Source organism: Ornithodoros turicata, chromosome 4 (assembly GCF_037126465.1).
Source record: "Ornithodoros turicata isolate Travis chromosome 4, ASM3712646v1, whole genome shotgun sequence".
Classification (NCBI taxonomy): Eukaryota; Metazoa; Arthropoda; class Arachnida; order Ixodida; family Argasidae; genus Ornithodoros; species Ornithodoros turicata.
In genome coordinates, this window is record NC_088204.1 from 22,566,117 (window position 1) to 22,581,998 (window position 15,882).

Consider the following 15,882-nt stretch of genomic DNA (forward strand, 5'->3'; position numbering starts at 1 on the left):
CAGACACGACGATAACGACGACTGGGAATGTATTGTGAGCTGTTTACGGGAGTCACCATACCCCGTCAGACATAGTTGCACTCTGTCTTGTCGGCCCAGTGGGCATTTGGCTTTTTCAGCACTTTGTGTATGTATAGTTACTTGTTGCAGTTACATTCAGAGATTCCTTGTCTGGTACTATTTCTTCCAAGACACTGCAAAATTATTCTTAAGCCCCTCTATTGGAGAATGAAAGGGAAAAGCAACTGACATTGTCGTGATTTATTTGTTAATTTTTTGTGGGATGGGAGTTTTCACGTGCCATTAGCTACCCCAAATGCATAAAGTGGATACATCCCGTTGCATTTCGTAGTCAAAAGAAATAAAAAAAGAGAAATGGTAACACCATGACGACAGAAGATGAAAAATACAAAAGGTGGAAGCTGCTGGTTGGAATCCTGGAACTGAGGTAGTGGTGCGGACGTGGTTTGGGTCACGGAAAGGTCAGCGGCGTCGGAGTCGAATGTGAGCTGAACGGCTGAAACAAAACATCCCAGGCAGCACAATGTACTGAAAGTCAAGTGCAATAGGGGTGGAGGGGTAGGTGGAAGGCCTTGAACAGACTCGTGAAACTAAATAAAGTTGATAAGACACATACCGTCCACCCCCATTGCACTCGACTTTTAGTACATCGTGCTGCTTGGGATGTAATCAGAGCGCGATGAAGCGGTTCTGATAGCACACGTATCGCGGAGCGCGCAAGCGCCTCATGCTTCATTTAGAAGTCTGAGCTTAGGCGAAAAGACGGGAAATTCGTGACAGAGTTCTGTCGTGTTGTCTCTTCCTTCCACAGCTCAGAATTTAGCCAAGTTCCGCTCAAGCATTTATCCACCAGCTAGCCTGCGCCTATGGTAGTACATATTTTATCTGAAACCTGTTCACACGAACGTACCGACAAACCATCTTACAACTGTGAAGGTAAAGGAAGAAAAGTAAAATTTCATTTAAAATCCTATTTCCAACACACGCACACAAAAGTAATGATAATAATAATGCTGGACAGTAATAGCCCTTGCTCCTAATATAGTTTTGAACGTTTCACATAGAGCTCCGCCTTTACAAGGACCACGTGACTACAAGGCAGTGAAAGAAATAAACATTGCAGGGCAGCTGTTAGTGAACATATGCTAAATAGATAATAAAAAAGCAACGTACATGGAGACAAAATAGAAAAGCGCACCAGCGAGACTCACTTTTTCCTGGGAAATGTATCCGGCTCGCATGTCTTTGGGCGTTCGCCTGGTCCTCAAAAACCATGTCGCACAATCCGCATTGGAAGAGTGTTGCCATTTCGGTGTCCAGTTGTGTATTGATAACCCGTCGTGGAGGTCGAGGCTTTTTGACAACCACACGTTCAGCTGGTTTCGATGCCGCGCTTTCGCGGAAAACAGCAGACGACAAAAGCATGACGTCATTACTCGGGCGAACCTTCACTGACCGGCCTTCGGAGGAGAGTTGAATCGAGTTAACTCTCTCCTTACTCTACCTTGTTTTGGAACGCGGGTAGTGACGTCATCGAGTTACTCGACCCGGTTTTGGAACGGCGCTTGAGGTAGAGCGCTACTCCCGAGTTGACTCGAGTAGGTTTTGGAACGCACCCACTGTTGACGCCCGTGACACACGCGCCGGAGCCTCGTGCGTTGCTTTCATTATTTGAGAGATATCGGCGGCGTCGAACCGTCGTTAGGGGACGCGCACGTGAACAGCGGCACAAAGAAGGATGAAAAAACAAGTGTTTTCGGGAGCCAGCCTTGTCCACAACGTTATGCAGCCAGGGGTATACTCACTTCCTGTTGCTTAGCAAGTTTTGGTACCTCAGTGATTTAGTTTTTGAAGTTGAATCTTTCTCTCGTATTCGCCAACAACACGAAAAGAAAAAAAAAACGGCGACCGTTATGCGTGACAACTGCGAATAAAAACAAGTACTCGTATATTTTTTTTTTCAAAACAGGCCTTATCAGTTTTTGGATAAAAAGTGTCGCATATTAAAAAGGAATGTTTTGATTAACACACAGTGACAGAACGCCGAGGAGACACACACAAGACGGACACACACTCTTAGAAAAAAGGATGGAGTAGTTACACCTTTTAGGAGGTAACAGTTGTCGCATATGTTGTGCCTAAAAGGTTGCAAAGTTCTACCTGCTACCTACGAATGATAGGGTTACCGCCTCTGATCCGGTGATTCGATGAGGGGGGCGTACGCCTTTTTGTAGTAATTTGGATATACGGTATATATACCTTACCACCTTATTGCTTACTTATATGCTTTTACCACCCTTTTACACCCTTTATCAGATGGTATGTTGACCTAGGTGGTAACTCTAGAAGTTACCACCTTTTCACACCCTTTTTCTTAGAGTGCAGGAATCATCAGAGTTACTACACAAAGGCACTGTGCCTATATTATGCGTGCTGCGTGCCTACTATGCGTTACTATGCGTGCTGTTTCGGTTTGAAATCAACCTCGGAATCCCGTCCCGGGATGCCGGAATTAGTCGGAAATAAACTCGAGACTCTAAAAGTGGCCTGGGATTCGCAACCCTATAGACATGATCAATGTTCGTCACGACGCCAGAGTGAGAGGATCAGCTTGTACAGTGCTGGACAAAAGTTTACGGAACACGATCCGGCGCATTATTTCCTCAGAGTGGCACGCTAGCAGCGACTGGTACCGTACGGACTTGCAAACACGTGACTGGCTTACCACACTAAACTTTTTTACGCCCTTTTGAGTGTAAGGTGGGTGTACCATAACTCACACCTTTTAGAGTGTAAAAGTTTGTAGGTGTAATGAAATACACCTACCTCTCAGGATGTATTTCACAACACACACACATACACACCTCTGAAAGGGTGGAACATCTATACTTAACGGGTGTACTCCTTCTTGGTCCACACTGGTAATTGGACGATACCCTATAACTGAAATTGATTCAATTTTTGGTGTGGCGTAACATGTGAAGCTGGTGTGGCGTGACGTGTGCAACTTTGGTTCCATAGTGGGTATATCATGCATATCAACAAAAGTAAATGCATAACATGAACATGTAAAGCACTGTGTTCTCCCAATATAGCAATTACGAACTGGTGCCATATTGGACCCATATACGGTCTGAGATATGGATAAGGATATATATAAATTTAGAGATCAATTTGAAACACCACATAAATGGGGTGATGAACCAAAAGCTCACTTAGAAAGGCATTTCCTTTCTACAAGCAAAACAGATACTGTATACAGGGTGTCCCAGAAAACGTGTAATTGAATTATAATAAAAAAACTACGCCACCTAGAATCATACGGTCAACGGCATTTGTTCTTATTAAGTTTTTGCCACCTCCTAATGTGAATGTCATGTACCCCAAGTTTAATTATGCAAATATTTGCGAACTGAACTCGGATATTTGCCAAGTAAAGGTAACTTTTTTACCCCACCAATATGAAGAGCGTGCCGAATTCACTCAAATTCATGATAATTGACAGCGATATTCTCGAGCTATCCCATCGAAAAAAAAATAGCCGAATATCATGCTTTTCGGAGCACCGGACCATAACGCGCGATGACTTTTTGAGCGCAATCGCTCTCCGTCCTACGAAAGGAGGTTGCCCACAGAGTGATAGTAGAAAAAGTAACGGTTCCTAAAATTGGGAGAAGGAAAGCGTTATCCCAGCGAAAGTCGGACGTGATAAGCCGTGCGTGTGTAAACTCTTTCTGCGATGGCTGGGTTTCCAACCTCCTTTCGTCGGACTGACAAAGATTGCGCTGAAAAATTCATCGTGCGCTATTCTGTGGGAGTTCCGTATAGAGCGTGACGTTCGGCTATTTTTTCCGATGGGATAGCTCCTGAATATCCCTGTCAATTATCATTAATGTGAGTAAATTAGACACGCTCTTTGCATTGGCGGGGTAAAAAAGTCACCTTTACTAGGCAAATTTCCGACTAAAGCTCGCAAAAATTTACATAATTAAACTTACGTTACACGACATTCACATCAGGAGGTGGCAAAAACTCAGTAAGAAGAAATGCCATTGACCGCATGACTTTAGGTGGTATAGTTTTTTTATTGTAATTCAATGACACGTTTTCTGGGACACCCTGTATATTGCCTGTCTTGCGAGCGTCTGCAAATTCGATAGCTATCGAATTCCGACAACTCGCATTCCAGTCAAAACCAAGGGTTAGATGTCTAAGTTTAATTTGATTATGCGCATAAAAAAAAAAGAGAGAAAACACTGAATTGAGTAATTGTTTGGTGTATCAACTCACCATCAAGATATTCTTACTTGTTTTGGTATGAGGGAAAATTAAGACTCTGTGTACACGCCATTGATATTCCATGACACTGTTAAACATTTTAAAACACCCTTAAACCATTGCACCCTTATTACACCGTTGGGACACCCCTAACACACCATCTAGATGTGCACTCAATTCACACCCATCTATGAGAGGATCAGCATCGACGAAGGGGTGTAATATGAGTGTGATCTGGGCATATTTTGCAAAATACACCCCTCTTACACTAACATAGGTGCAAAAAAGTCTAGTGTGATAGGAACATGTCTGTAAGCCCGTACGGTCACATTCGCTGCAAGGGTGTCACTCTCAGGAAGGAATGCGCCGGAGCGTGTTCCGTAAACTTTTGTCCACCACTCTACCACACACTTTAAGAAAAAAGGGTGTGAAAAGGTGGTAACTTCTATAGTTACCACCTAGGTCAAGATGGCGTCTGATAAAGGGTTTAAAAGGGTGGTAAAAGCAATTATCATATATCTAAATTGCTACAAAAAGGCGTACGCCCCCCTCGCTCACCGAAACAGGGGCCCTATTCCGAGGTGCCTCGCCTGCGCAATCGAGTCGTTTGCAAGCGACGGCACGTGGTGTGTGATGTCATCGAACGACAGCGCCGAGAATTTGGTATTCCTGTGCTTCCAGACGAGCCGCGCGTGAACGATCCTGTCGTATGACCGATGCGCACGCTTGTTCAGCGGGGAGAGCTCAGCGGACGGGAACGTTTTTTTTTTTTTTTTCGATTGCGTGTTAGCGCCGCGAAGCAACTGTGGCTATGAGCGGCGTACAGATGTGGACAGACGGAGAGAGGACAGCAGGAAGGAGTGGGGGACAGGGGGAAGAAGGGAACGTGAAAAAAGAGCAACTTTCAACACGAACCACCAGAAGACTGCCACCTCGTTCCGACCCTCATAAGCTAGCAATGTGTGTAGTGTTTTTTTTTTTTTTTGCTACATTCTATAGCGGCTTCCCGCTCTAGCAAATTTTTCTACGGCTGACAGTGAATACATGCAGTGAAAAGCAGTCGGAGGTGCGAAAGGCAAAGGAACCACTGACAACTTCCCAATCCGTTGAGCAGCTACAACATGTAGTTCCGGACCACCGACGGTGTCGGTAGGCGAAGCGATCGAGGCGGCGGGAACGATACATGCCACTTTTGGTATTTCTGTTTACGTCTAAAGATCGCGCGCTTGGGTTATTTACCATCGTTCAGCCCCTCGACGTGTTCAACGTCACTGTCACGCGCATCCCAGAAGACGACGACAAAGCGATTGCACGAGCGCGTTCGCAAATATCACTTTGTGCATTTGAGCTAAAAGCAAACATAGGCAATAAAAGACGACGCAAAAAAAAAAAAAAGAAACAAGCTGTGCTTCTTTTTTTGTGGTACCCCATGTGGTAGCCAACACGACCGTGGCCCCTTTTGCGTGCGGCCGGAATGTGTTCTGTGTCGCAAGAAAACTCCGTGAGGAAGACGAGCTTGCAACAGTGCGTGAGTGGCGAGGGCGGCATCATGGCTCTCTTGACGTCCAGGAATACTACGACTATTTGCCTCTGACTCATTCTTGCTCGATGGTGGTGGCAAGACCAAGGACTGAATCTATGGAGCTAAAAATGCAAAAACGTTTGCACCGTTGCTGTTGTCTTTTACATTTCCGCTTCAGTTGAGCGACGAGCTTGGCTGACCACTCTTATGTGATGTGATGGTACGATCTGTACGGTAGTATAATGGGCTTATGGTATACGGTATGTTCCGGAATGGTGGAGAATAACATCCAAGTGTTAACATCGAAGCCATCTTGAGTAGACCACAACTGCACATTTAAATAATGATTAGGAATGACCTCTTTAGGCAGTAATAAGCTTTCACTGGATATCTGAAACTGTTGACGCCCATTCTTTTGTGAGCACTGTCGCCAATGTTAAAGTTCAAGGTATCACCCTGCACCCATGAGGGGCACGAAACTAAATGTTCTGTGTTGGCGCGTGTCTGCCTCGAACAAGAATTAAAACCCATTTTAGAAGTTACCTTCCGGTTTCCGTGAACACAGTACAAGACAGAAGCCAAGCTGGCTGGTGCGTGTCCGAAGTGGGCAACACCCTCGAGCTTGAGGATGAAATGACACGAGGAATGAAGATACGACACAAACAGGCTCAAAAGTTTTGAGCTTGTATAGACCTGTTTGAGCCACAGGCAGAAAACCGAGCTACAAAATGGTAATTCTAGAAATATCAAATTTTAACGTGTACCCATTTTTGTGTATTCCAGTGGACGCTGCGCCTGTGGCGTGTCCGTTCCGTGGTCCGTTCTCGTTCAGCTACAACCGAGGTCATGGTGAATGCAAGCACCCAGTGTCCACAGTCGACTCGTGCACCATCGATTCACACATTCTCTTCCGGTTTCAAGCATGCGCCGACGTCTACGGCACCGAAAGCAGCGGTAAGAAGGAACTACCACCTCCATACGCTCAACAAGAGTTCACTTTCATTCACTTTGCTTCTTTTCTTTCTTGATGTATTTTTGTGTATGCGTGTGTTTCCTTTTTCTTTGGGTGGATAGCACGGGGCAAGGCATAGTACATCAGCTCCACTCTTAAACCAACCTTCACCTCCTAACATGTTCCCCGCCAACCACCATCCGGAGTAACAAGTTTTCTCCTCTGATTTGTTGGAGTTAGGAAAGAGAAATATGGAGATGGCGGCTCCTACAAAACACAGGAACCAGCTACTCGAAAACACTATTAAATAAAAATCAGTAAAAAGGCAGGGGCGTGCGCCTTTTCGTGGCACTTAAGCAGTTATTGCAATTGTCACAAAAAAAGCGTAGGCCCTGCGTTTTTCACAGACCAGGGGTGACGCTGACATTCTGTGCAATGATTCGCCTTCCACGTGTTATGTGAGGAAGCACTGTTGCAAGAGTACGGTGATGGCAATCCATGCCGAGACTGGGAGGCGATCCGGGTACGAGTCCGGGCGGTCTGGGTGTTTTCCCTAGGTTTTCCACAGATGGCATTAAGATAGATGTCGGCACAGTTCCCTGTGAAGTCGGCCAAGGACGCACGGTTTCAACCCCCCTGCGATAGCCGTGATGTTGCCCGCCTAAGCGTGGCCGGCTACGGCATGCAGTTCCATCATCACCACCATGACCACTGTTTTAAGAGTGCGTAGGTATAAGCAAAACATCCGTGTGCAAATTGAGAAGGTTTGAGAGCATACCCTGTCAACCGCGACAACCGCGTTGCTCAAAGTGATTGCGCACAAGTCCGTGGGACTCCGTGGGAGACTCCGTGGGAGTTTTCAATGGAAGGGGGCAAAATCCTTTCAGAGCTCGTGCAGATGTGCATCGCCGGAAATAAGCCGTCGCACATGGGGAAAAAGGGATATGAGTCTCACAATATCTGCCAAGTTCCAGGATCAATCTGCCTTCTAGCAAGTGAATGTGATGATTAGCCGTCTGTGGAAAGAAGCTCTTTAAAAAAGTTCAACGTCCACCGACATCATAGCACGCATACGAATACAATACGAAGGAGCGGGCAGCACATCCACGAACCTGTAGAGGCTATCCAGCTTCGGCCGTCCTCAGCATGGCAACCGGCTCACACTTTTGCATATGGAAAGTACGTGGACCCTTCTTTCCAGAACGCCAAGGCCAGTTCAAAGCGCTAGATGGAACCCCACACAAACCCACGCGGAGAAAAATTGCCTGGACACGAGCGCAACTGGAACTGAGACAGTCAAATCACCTCACACAATGCCCAGGAAAGTACACAACAAGGAAGACGACTTCTATCTTGCAGTCCTCAACATGCGGCTCGCTCCGATCAACCTTGCAATCATCCTTGCAATGATCAATCTGCAAACAGCAATTTGTTACAAAGCCATTACGCACTGCAACATTATCAAGGAATGGTATATAGACACCTTCACAGGCAAGAATTACGAGGGTGGTTCCATAAGTTTCCGGCTCGACCAACATTTAATAGTCATAGAAACGAAACAAGTGTATCAGTTTTCGACATAGTCACCCTTAACTTCGTTGCACTTTTGACACTTTTCAACCAGCATTCTTATAACCTTGAAAAAATAGTCCGAAGTTTTGTCCGCAAAATGCTGGAAAACTGCCTGTTGCACCTCACTATCGTTTCGAAATCTCCGTCCTCTGAGATCCCTCTTTGTTTGAGATCCTTTGTTTGAGATCTTTGTTTGAGATCCCTCGAAGTTTGAGAACAGGAAGTACTCACTCGGTGCCAAGTCTGGACTGTAGGGTGGGTGGTGGGTTTATTCGAAGCCGCACTCCTGCAGTGCAGCCTTGGCAACAGAAGCCGTGTGGACAGGGGCATTCTCCTGGAGCAACCAGACACCTCGACTCAACCTGCCGCGCCTATTTTCCTTGATGGCATCTCGCAGTCGGTGCAGGAGTGAAGCATAATAAGTCGCATTCACTGTGGTGTTCCTCTCTTTGAAGTCGATGAGGAGGATCCCGTGACAATCCCAAAATATTGTTGCCATGATCTCCTTTGTGGATTGTGTGACCTTGGCTTTTCTTGGGGGTGCTTCTCCTGGTTTGCGCCATTCCATCGACTCCTTTTTCGAAAGGGGATCGTAGTAGAGCACCATAGTCTCATCCCCTGTGACAATTGACTTCAATATTTCTTCTTCGTTCTCTTGACAGAGCTCCAAAACTCTTTGGCACAGGCGACGCGCTGTTGTTTTTGAACTGACGAGAGAAGTCGTGGCACCCATCTCGCACTGACCTTTTCCTTCGAAGGTCCTCGCCGATGATGCGAAAAACGGTTGTTTTGGAAAGCCCCAGCCTTTCTGAGATTTGCTTGACCTTCAGACGCCTGTCGCTCAGCACTTCCTCCTCGACAAGAGACAAATTTTCTTGTGTCACCACTTCCTCTGGACGACCATCGCGTGGATCATCTTCAATGGACTCTCGCCCCAATCGAAACTGCTTAGCCCAGTCTTTTACTGTTGTGCACGACGGAGAGGCTTCCCTGTACACGTTGTCCAGTCGCGCTTTGATTTCTGTAGGCGAAAGTCCCTCTTTTGCCAAGAATGTTATCACAGCGCGGTACTCGATTTTTTCCATTTTAACTGAAGAGTGCACCCTGGCTGTTTGAAATGCCTCTCTCCAACCGACAAAAGCATGGAGAGGGTTGAAGGTGGTGCTCCGGCCCTCCAACAGATGGCGCCACGCGTCCTTAATCGCATTTTCAAAGTCTCGCGCATTTTCTACCTCGGGCCGGAAACTTATGGAACCACCCTCGTACGTCTTACGTATCGTTAAAATATCCACATTTTTACCACCCGTGTATAGCCAGTCACCCACAAAGCACCTGGAGTCACCTTGTTGAGCTGCACGTACACCTCCTTCTGTGAATTATTGGTGGTTGTTCGAGAACATAACGACCCTCCTCTTGTAAGAAACGCATCGGAACCTCCTGCGGAAAGAAGTACAGGGACACCCGATATGCTTCGACTTTCGCTTCTAGAGGCTGATTTGTACGCCCTGGAAGGATTCATTAACCAAATGGACCTTTCCCCCTTCCCTTCCCTTTTCGTCTAATAAACATATCCCCCCCCCCCCCCCAAATGGACCTTCTCTGACAACTGCACGCCTCAGACGCCACTTGGTTTCGAGGCTACGACGTAGTTGAACACGCTGTAGGGCTAAAGGATATTTAACTCTGCAAGGCCGTTAGAGGAGATTGCTTCGATGCCGCTAAGCGAAACGAGTCTTTCGAGCATTCGGCAGGAACGACCGGGACTCAATGCAGCCCGTTCCTTCTTATTCAATCATTCTATATTCCTGATAATTCATTTTTGCGACACAGAAACATTCCATTCGAGCATATAGTTTGAACTGACTTTTACTCTCCCGCAACCTTTTAAAACGTCCTTTGTCTATCAGTGAGAGTGCTCCTTTCCGAAACCAAGTGCTGTCGATGAAAAGCTGTAGAGCATGACCCTCCATTCAAGGAGGAAATCCCACTTCGACTCCGTATAGTCGTCCACCGGTTCCCCACCGGCCATCTGTGAGTGGATGTTCCTTCTTCAACGCCTGGATGGTCATCGACTATAAAATACGAAGTGCGACTTAACCGGGTACCGCTTCACCGGTCACGGGCAGCGTAATTACCGCGTATCGTGGGTAAGTTATAAATTAATATCCTGGGCCCGACGAAGTTTAGCAAAAATAAAAGAAGACAAACATTCACGCCAAAAAAGGCGCGCAGCAAGACAGAAGACCTCTTGAGGAAGGAAAATTGAAGGCATACATAATATAGATTACGGTACTGGCGTCACATATATCCCATAGGTATCCAAGAAAGAGCTCCAAAATAGGCGTCTCGCGTAATTAAGTCGCGCGAAAATTGGCTGTTTCGCAGTTCGCATACTTCAACCCCAACGCGAACACGAGGCCTTAAATGTATCATGTCCGCTTCGCACATCGTGCCACGCATTTCTTTTCCTTCTCTTTTTTTTTTTTTTTGTCAGTTTCAATGCATTGCCTCCATAACGTAAGCAGAAGTTTCCTAAGGCTCAGGAGATCTCTCGCGGGAGCGGGGTAGATGTCAAGAGCGCTGGGTCTCTACGCTACATCAGGTGTCAAGTGGTTTCAGTGTGTGTGTGTTTTTTTTGCAATTGATATTGTAAGATTACTAAGCTCTTAAGTGGCGTCACTTTCGGCCTATCATCCCTCTCTGGGGATAGAGGAATTATAGTGTGGCAGTACCAGATATTGATCCACATCTCTCTTTCCCCTTTATTTCATTTTATTTATTTATTTATTATATATTCTTTTGTCGCAAGTCCAGCACGCGAGGACTTACGTAATCTATAGCAACCTGTGTACTAACCCCGTTACTGCGAAGAACCGCTTTCCATGATTCATGCTTCGAAACACGCTTTGCTGGACGTCGCGCAATGTAGTACACGTTACGGAAACTAAGTAGGGCTGCCCGCAATTTCCCTCAAAAGTTACGTCACTACAAATGGCAAAAAAAGAGAGAAAACAATGCGAAAAGCAAAAGTGGTAACCCCACCCCATACGATTGATTGATTGAATATGAAAGAAAAATATAGGGAGGTTAGGCCCAACCCAGTCAGGACCTGCTACTCCAAAACGCGTTCGTGGGTGGAACAATAGAGCTAGAAAAATTAGAAAAAACAAACAGGAAAGAGGAAGAAGAAAGCATAATGGGAAAAAGGGGTAGTCGTCTCGCGTGTTTCTTTGTCCGTGCTTCAACCAACAGGCTCATTCTGCCATTTTGGAAGCAAATGCAAATCAAAACAGTACATGAATTAAGGAAAGAGTGAGACGTTAGGCACCGATCGAGAAACTCTCACTGGTTCATAATGTCAGAGACCGCGCGACCACAGAGTGTTACTGAAGTTGTTACACAGAGTGTTAGGCAGGTTCGAGGCGGTAAGGAAGTCGACAAGAGCGAGCAATGCCGTCACCTGGTGATGGGCAGGCCAGCAGCCGGGAACTTTCCCAACGGAGAAAGGGCGGGCTGTCGAGGCGGGCTAGTGCCGCCGCAAGGGAACGACGAGGCGCCCTGTGTCGAGGGCAGGCCTCGATAACATGTTCTGTGTCCTCCAGTACGCCGCATGGCGACAATTGGGTGAGGAAAGCTTCCCAAGTTTAAAGAGGCGGCGGCCGGTATATGGGACTTTGAGACGGAGCCGGTAAATGATGGAGGTAACTGCCCGGGGGAGCGCCGGGGGCATTAGAAATCGCAGGTCCGGGCCCACTTTGTGCAGTAGTGAGGAAGATGGGATGCATCGACGCCTGTGTTCCCTGCTCAGATACGTCGCTACCGCGTTTAGCGTTCTCTTTGCATCCCCTCTTGTGAAGTAGACGGGGTGCGTGCGAACGCAACACGCTACATGGGTTCGCCTGGCAGCCGCGTCCGCAGCCTCATTTCCGGGAACACTGCAATGCTCAGGAACCCACTGAAACTGGATGTCGTGTCCCCGTGATACGGCAGAGGAGTACACAAGGTATATCTATACAGGTAGCGCAACTCCCATAGGCCCCTGTGTCTTCAGAATGACGCCATGATAGAGACGGTCAGCGCCATCCAGTCGTTGCGCGGACTACTACGATTGTAAATAAATGACGTCAGAGAAGACGTCAGCACTATGAATAATAAGTAGTGCATAATTAGCCATGGCACGCCTACATCCGCGCACTTTGTTTGCGTTGTATTTCCTTTTCCTCACCCAGGCAACAACACCAGAGGAGAATACAGAAAAATAAATCATATCAGGTTTAATTAAACATATCAATTCGAAATACATACAGTTATCACAGATTTAGACAACTTCAAACTGAAGGACATCGTGATGACCACACAGAAATTAGGAATGTTCACTTAAGGTCCATTTCTCACCTGGAGCTATACGTACACGTAGTGATTAGACGTTTGCATTTATTCAATGAGTGGCCATTATAGGTATATTGCAACAAAACATCGCATCGTTGGTGCGCAGCTGATTCCTGCTAACACTCACGCTATCATAGCCGCTTGTCCCATGACGAAATTTTTTTTCGGGGTGCCAGGAACAGGGGTTGCATTGTATTTATCTGTTCACACGTGTAATTCTTGGTCTACAGCTCCGTGATGTAAACGTCGCTCCCTGTTTAACCTAAAAAGTGTACGAATTCCTTATTACAATGCACGGACACAAGGCACGGATACAGAGATGCACGGATAAACACGCCCACTCTGACACATGCGCAAAGGGAGCAGGACACGGAAATGTACTCGGGTGGTAGATGATTTCGTATATGTGCACGAGTGCGGCAACAGAAAGTTTTTCTACATTGAAATTATGAATAACCTACTAGTACACACACAAGTCATGCCCATGTTGTAAAGTTTCTTTGTTTACGATCGTACCTCTACTACCAACACCCAGGATCGTTCGCGCCTCTTGTTGGTAGCTTTGCCGATGGGTCTGATTCGGTATTTTCGCTTGTTTTCGCTACCAGTTTAGATATACCTTGGAGTACACCTCAAGGACATCATGCACCATTGGAGTCAGACAGCCCGATCCTGCGGAGTAGAGAAGTGGTCGATGTAGGTGGAGCAGTGGGCTGGGGATGGGGAGAACGCAATAAAGATAAACGCCGTGCAAATCGCGTGCAGTTCCGCCGCCGCCACCGACGTGCAGTGAGACAGTCTTGGACAATCTTAAGCCGATAACTGCGGGATCACATATGCACAAGCAGAGCCGGAACGCGTCGTTGATGTGTCGGTGAAAGCTTGAATCCTCCCTGAATTGAATCGCTGTCAAGTATGGCCAAAGTGAGCTGCCGTAGAACAACAGTCGACGCAGAATTATTCGAGGACACTCCAGGTACGTCGACACGGGCAGGGGTGTGGGCAGGGCCCAAACTGGGACAGGGTGCCGCGGCAAAGGTTTGTGCTTGGGGATGATGCTATAGTGGGACAGAACGGCTTGGCTGTGACCAGACGCTGGACGACGAATGAAGGCGCGCACTAAGGGGTGTCGATGGTGGCGAGTTGCCAGCCTCATGTAGTGACGAAGAGACTGATCGAGCCTCATGATGGGTACAGGTGGCTCCCTGGCTTTTGCGAAGACAAGAGCAGTCGATGTGGATTTGTGGACGCCGAGGCACGTCTTGATGCTCTTCGCAAGAATGGTCTCCAACAGTTCAGACCTGGGACACAAATGATGCAGTACGGGAAGGTGGTAAGCCAACACATGGCGTACAAGGGACCGGCGAAGACCGAAAAGAGCCCTAGAAGTGAGCCCTCAGCGCGTACCGTAGAGATAGTGGAAAGCATTCAGTCGGGACTCAGCTCTGTCTTTCAAGAATCGAATCTCTGCTCTCCACGATAAGCTGCGGTCGAGGATGAGACCAAGAAATTGGTGATGCGTAACGCGCCTCACTAGGTGTCCCCTTATGTAGAGCTAAAGGTTCTTCAGATGGCAGCGCATGAAGGGCAGAAACACCGTCTTTTCAAGGGACAGGTCCATACCTCTCTCAGCCTCCACCATCTCAGTTTCCACCGAGATGGTTCTCTCTTCGTCTCCGTACGGTCCGAAGCAGCCGCCCGCAGCCTTTTGTCTGCTAAGTGCTTAGCTGGCATTCCGGTGATACCATCCATACCCCAATCGTACGCCAGAAATATGGGCAAGATATATGATGTTCCAAGGGAGTATTCGAACGACGACCTCGTGCTCTATATTAAAGACGCAGGGGTTTTATCAGCACGGCGACAGGTTCGGCATTCCCTAGCAGAAGATAGCAGTGATGTGTTCACCCCGTTACGGAGCGTTATCCTGACTTTTGAACCTACAATCCGTCTTCCTCCCCGAATTGCCCTTGGGTTTCAGACCTTCACAGTCCAAGAGTACATAGAAGGCCCCATACAGTGTTATAACTGCCAACGATTTGGCCATATTGCACGAAATTGCCGAGGTTCTACACGGTGTGGCATCTGCGCCGGACCTCACCGGAGATCAGACTGCAACAACAAAAGAGAGCCAAAGTGTGCTAACTGCAAATCCAGCCATCCCGCATCAGTTTCTTTATGTCCTGTCAAGACCGCCGCCACCAAGAGGCACCAAGACCGAACCCTACGACTTCCGTCTGACGCTCCTAGGGATGCTAGTGCCACACTCCCGTCTCGTACAAATGCACAAGAATTTCCTGCACTACCCCCTCGATCTGCACCAGGTAAACGAGGGTCGCTGAACACAGTCGCGGCTACGCCTATCACAAGCGCACCGCCTCCTCGTCCATCAAGACAGATTACAAACACTTACGCCAGTGTGACGGAACCAGCACCCTCATCAGCCCCCCAATATATGCCTCCTCTGGGACTCTTCTCAGCGGTACTCGCTGCCCTTAAGGCCATTGTCTCTGCTTTTCCTGGTGCGTCGCAACTGCCCGAGGTTCAAGCGCTTCTGGCACTGGAGGCATTATCTTCGCATCAGCATGACGGAATTGTATAAAAACGCCCTGGCCATGCAGTGGAATCCTCGAAGCCTGCGTAACAAGCTCCCAGATTTTAAATTACATCTCCAACAGTACAAGTTCCCTTTCATAGCTATATGCGAGCACGGCATGGATTGTACACATCGTGTTAGTGGATACACAATCTATCGCTCTCATCATTCCCCTGAGAGTAGAGCAGCGCTATACGTTCGCAATGACCTCGTTGCTGCACCCATCGGCTCAGTTTGCCATCGCTCTTATGATTACGTCACATGCAGGATCCGCCTTGGCCCCATGCTGTTAACGGTCGTCAGTATCTATATCCGTCCCGCGGTACAGGTCCCGTGGAGTGACCTGGAACGCTTACTTGGTTCTCTGGAAGCCCCGGCGCTTGTGCTAGGGGACTTCAATGCACATCACTCGGCCTGGGGAAGCCGAAGGACGGACAGTAGGGGAAGGAGGTTGTTAGAGGCAATGGAGAATAATAACATGTGCCTGCTGAACAACCGCGAGCCCACTTACATGCGATCCCCAATGTCACTTGATGTATTGGACCTCTCGTG

At 47.6% G+C, this 15,882-nt stretch overlaps 1 protein-coding gene across 2 annotated transcripts in view; it reads left to right on the top strand.

Annotated features, from left to right (window-relative positions):
* The window catches only part of LOC135391321 (uncharacterized), a 350,713-nt gene that overhangs the window by 275,064 nt on the left and 59,767 nt on the right, over positions 1 to 15,882 (top strand). For both annotated transcript variants that reach the window (XM_064621554.1, XM_064621555.1), the window contains exon 5: positions 6,605 to 6,775. In XM_064621554.1, the coding sequence (XP_064477624.1) occupies positions 6,605 to 6,775 (171 nt within the window). The remainder of the gene's footprint in view (positions 1 to 6,604; positions 6,776 to 15,882) is intronic.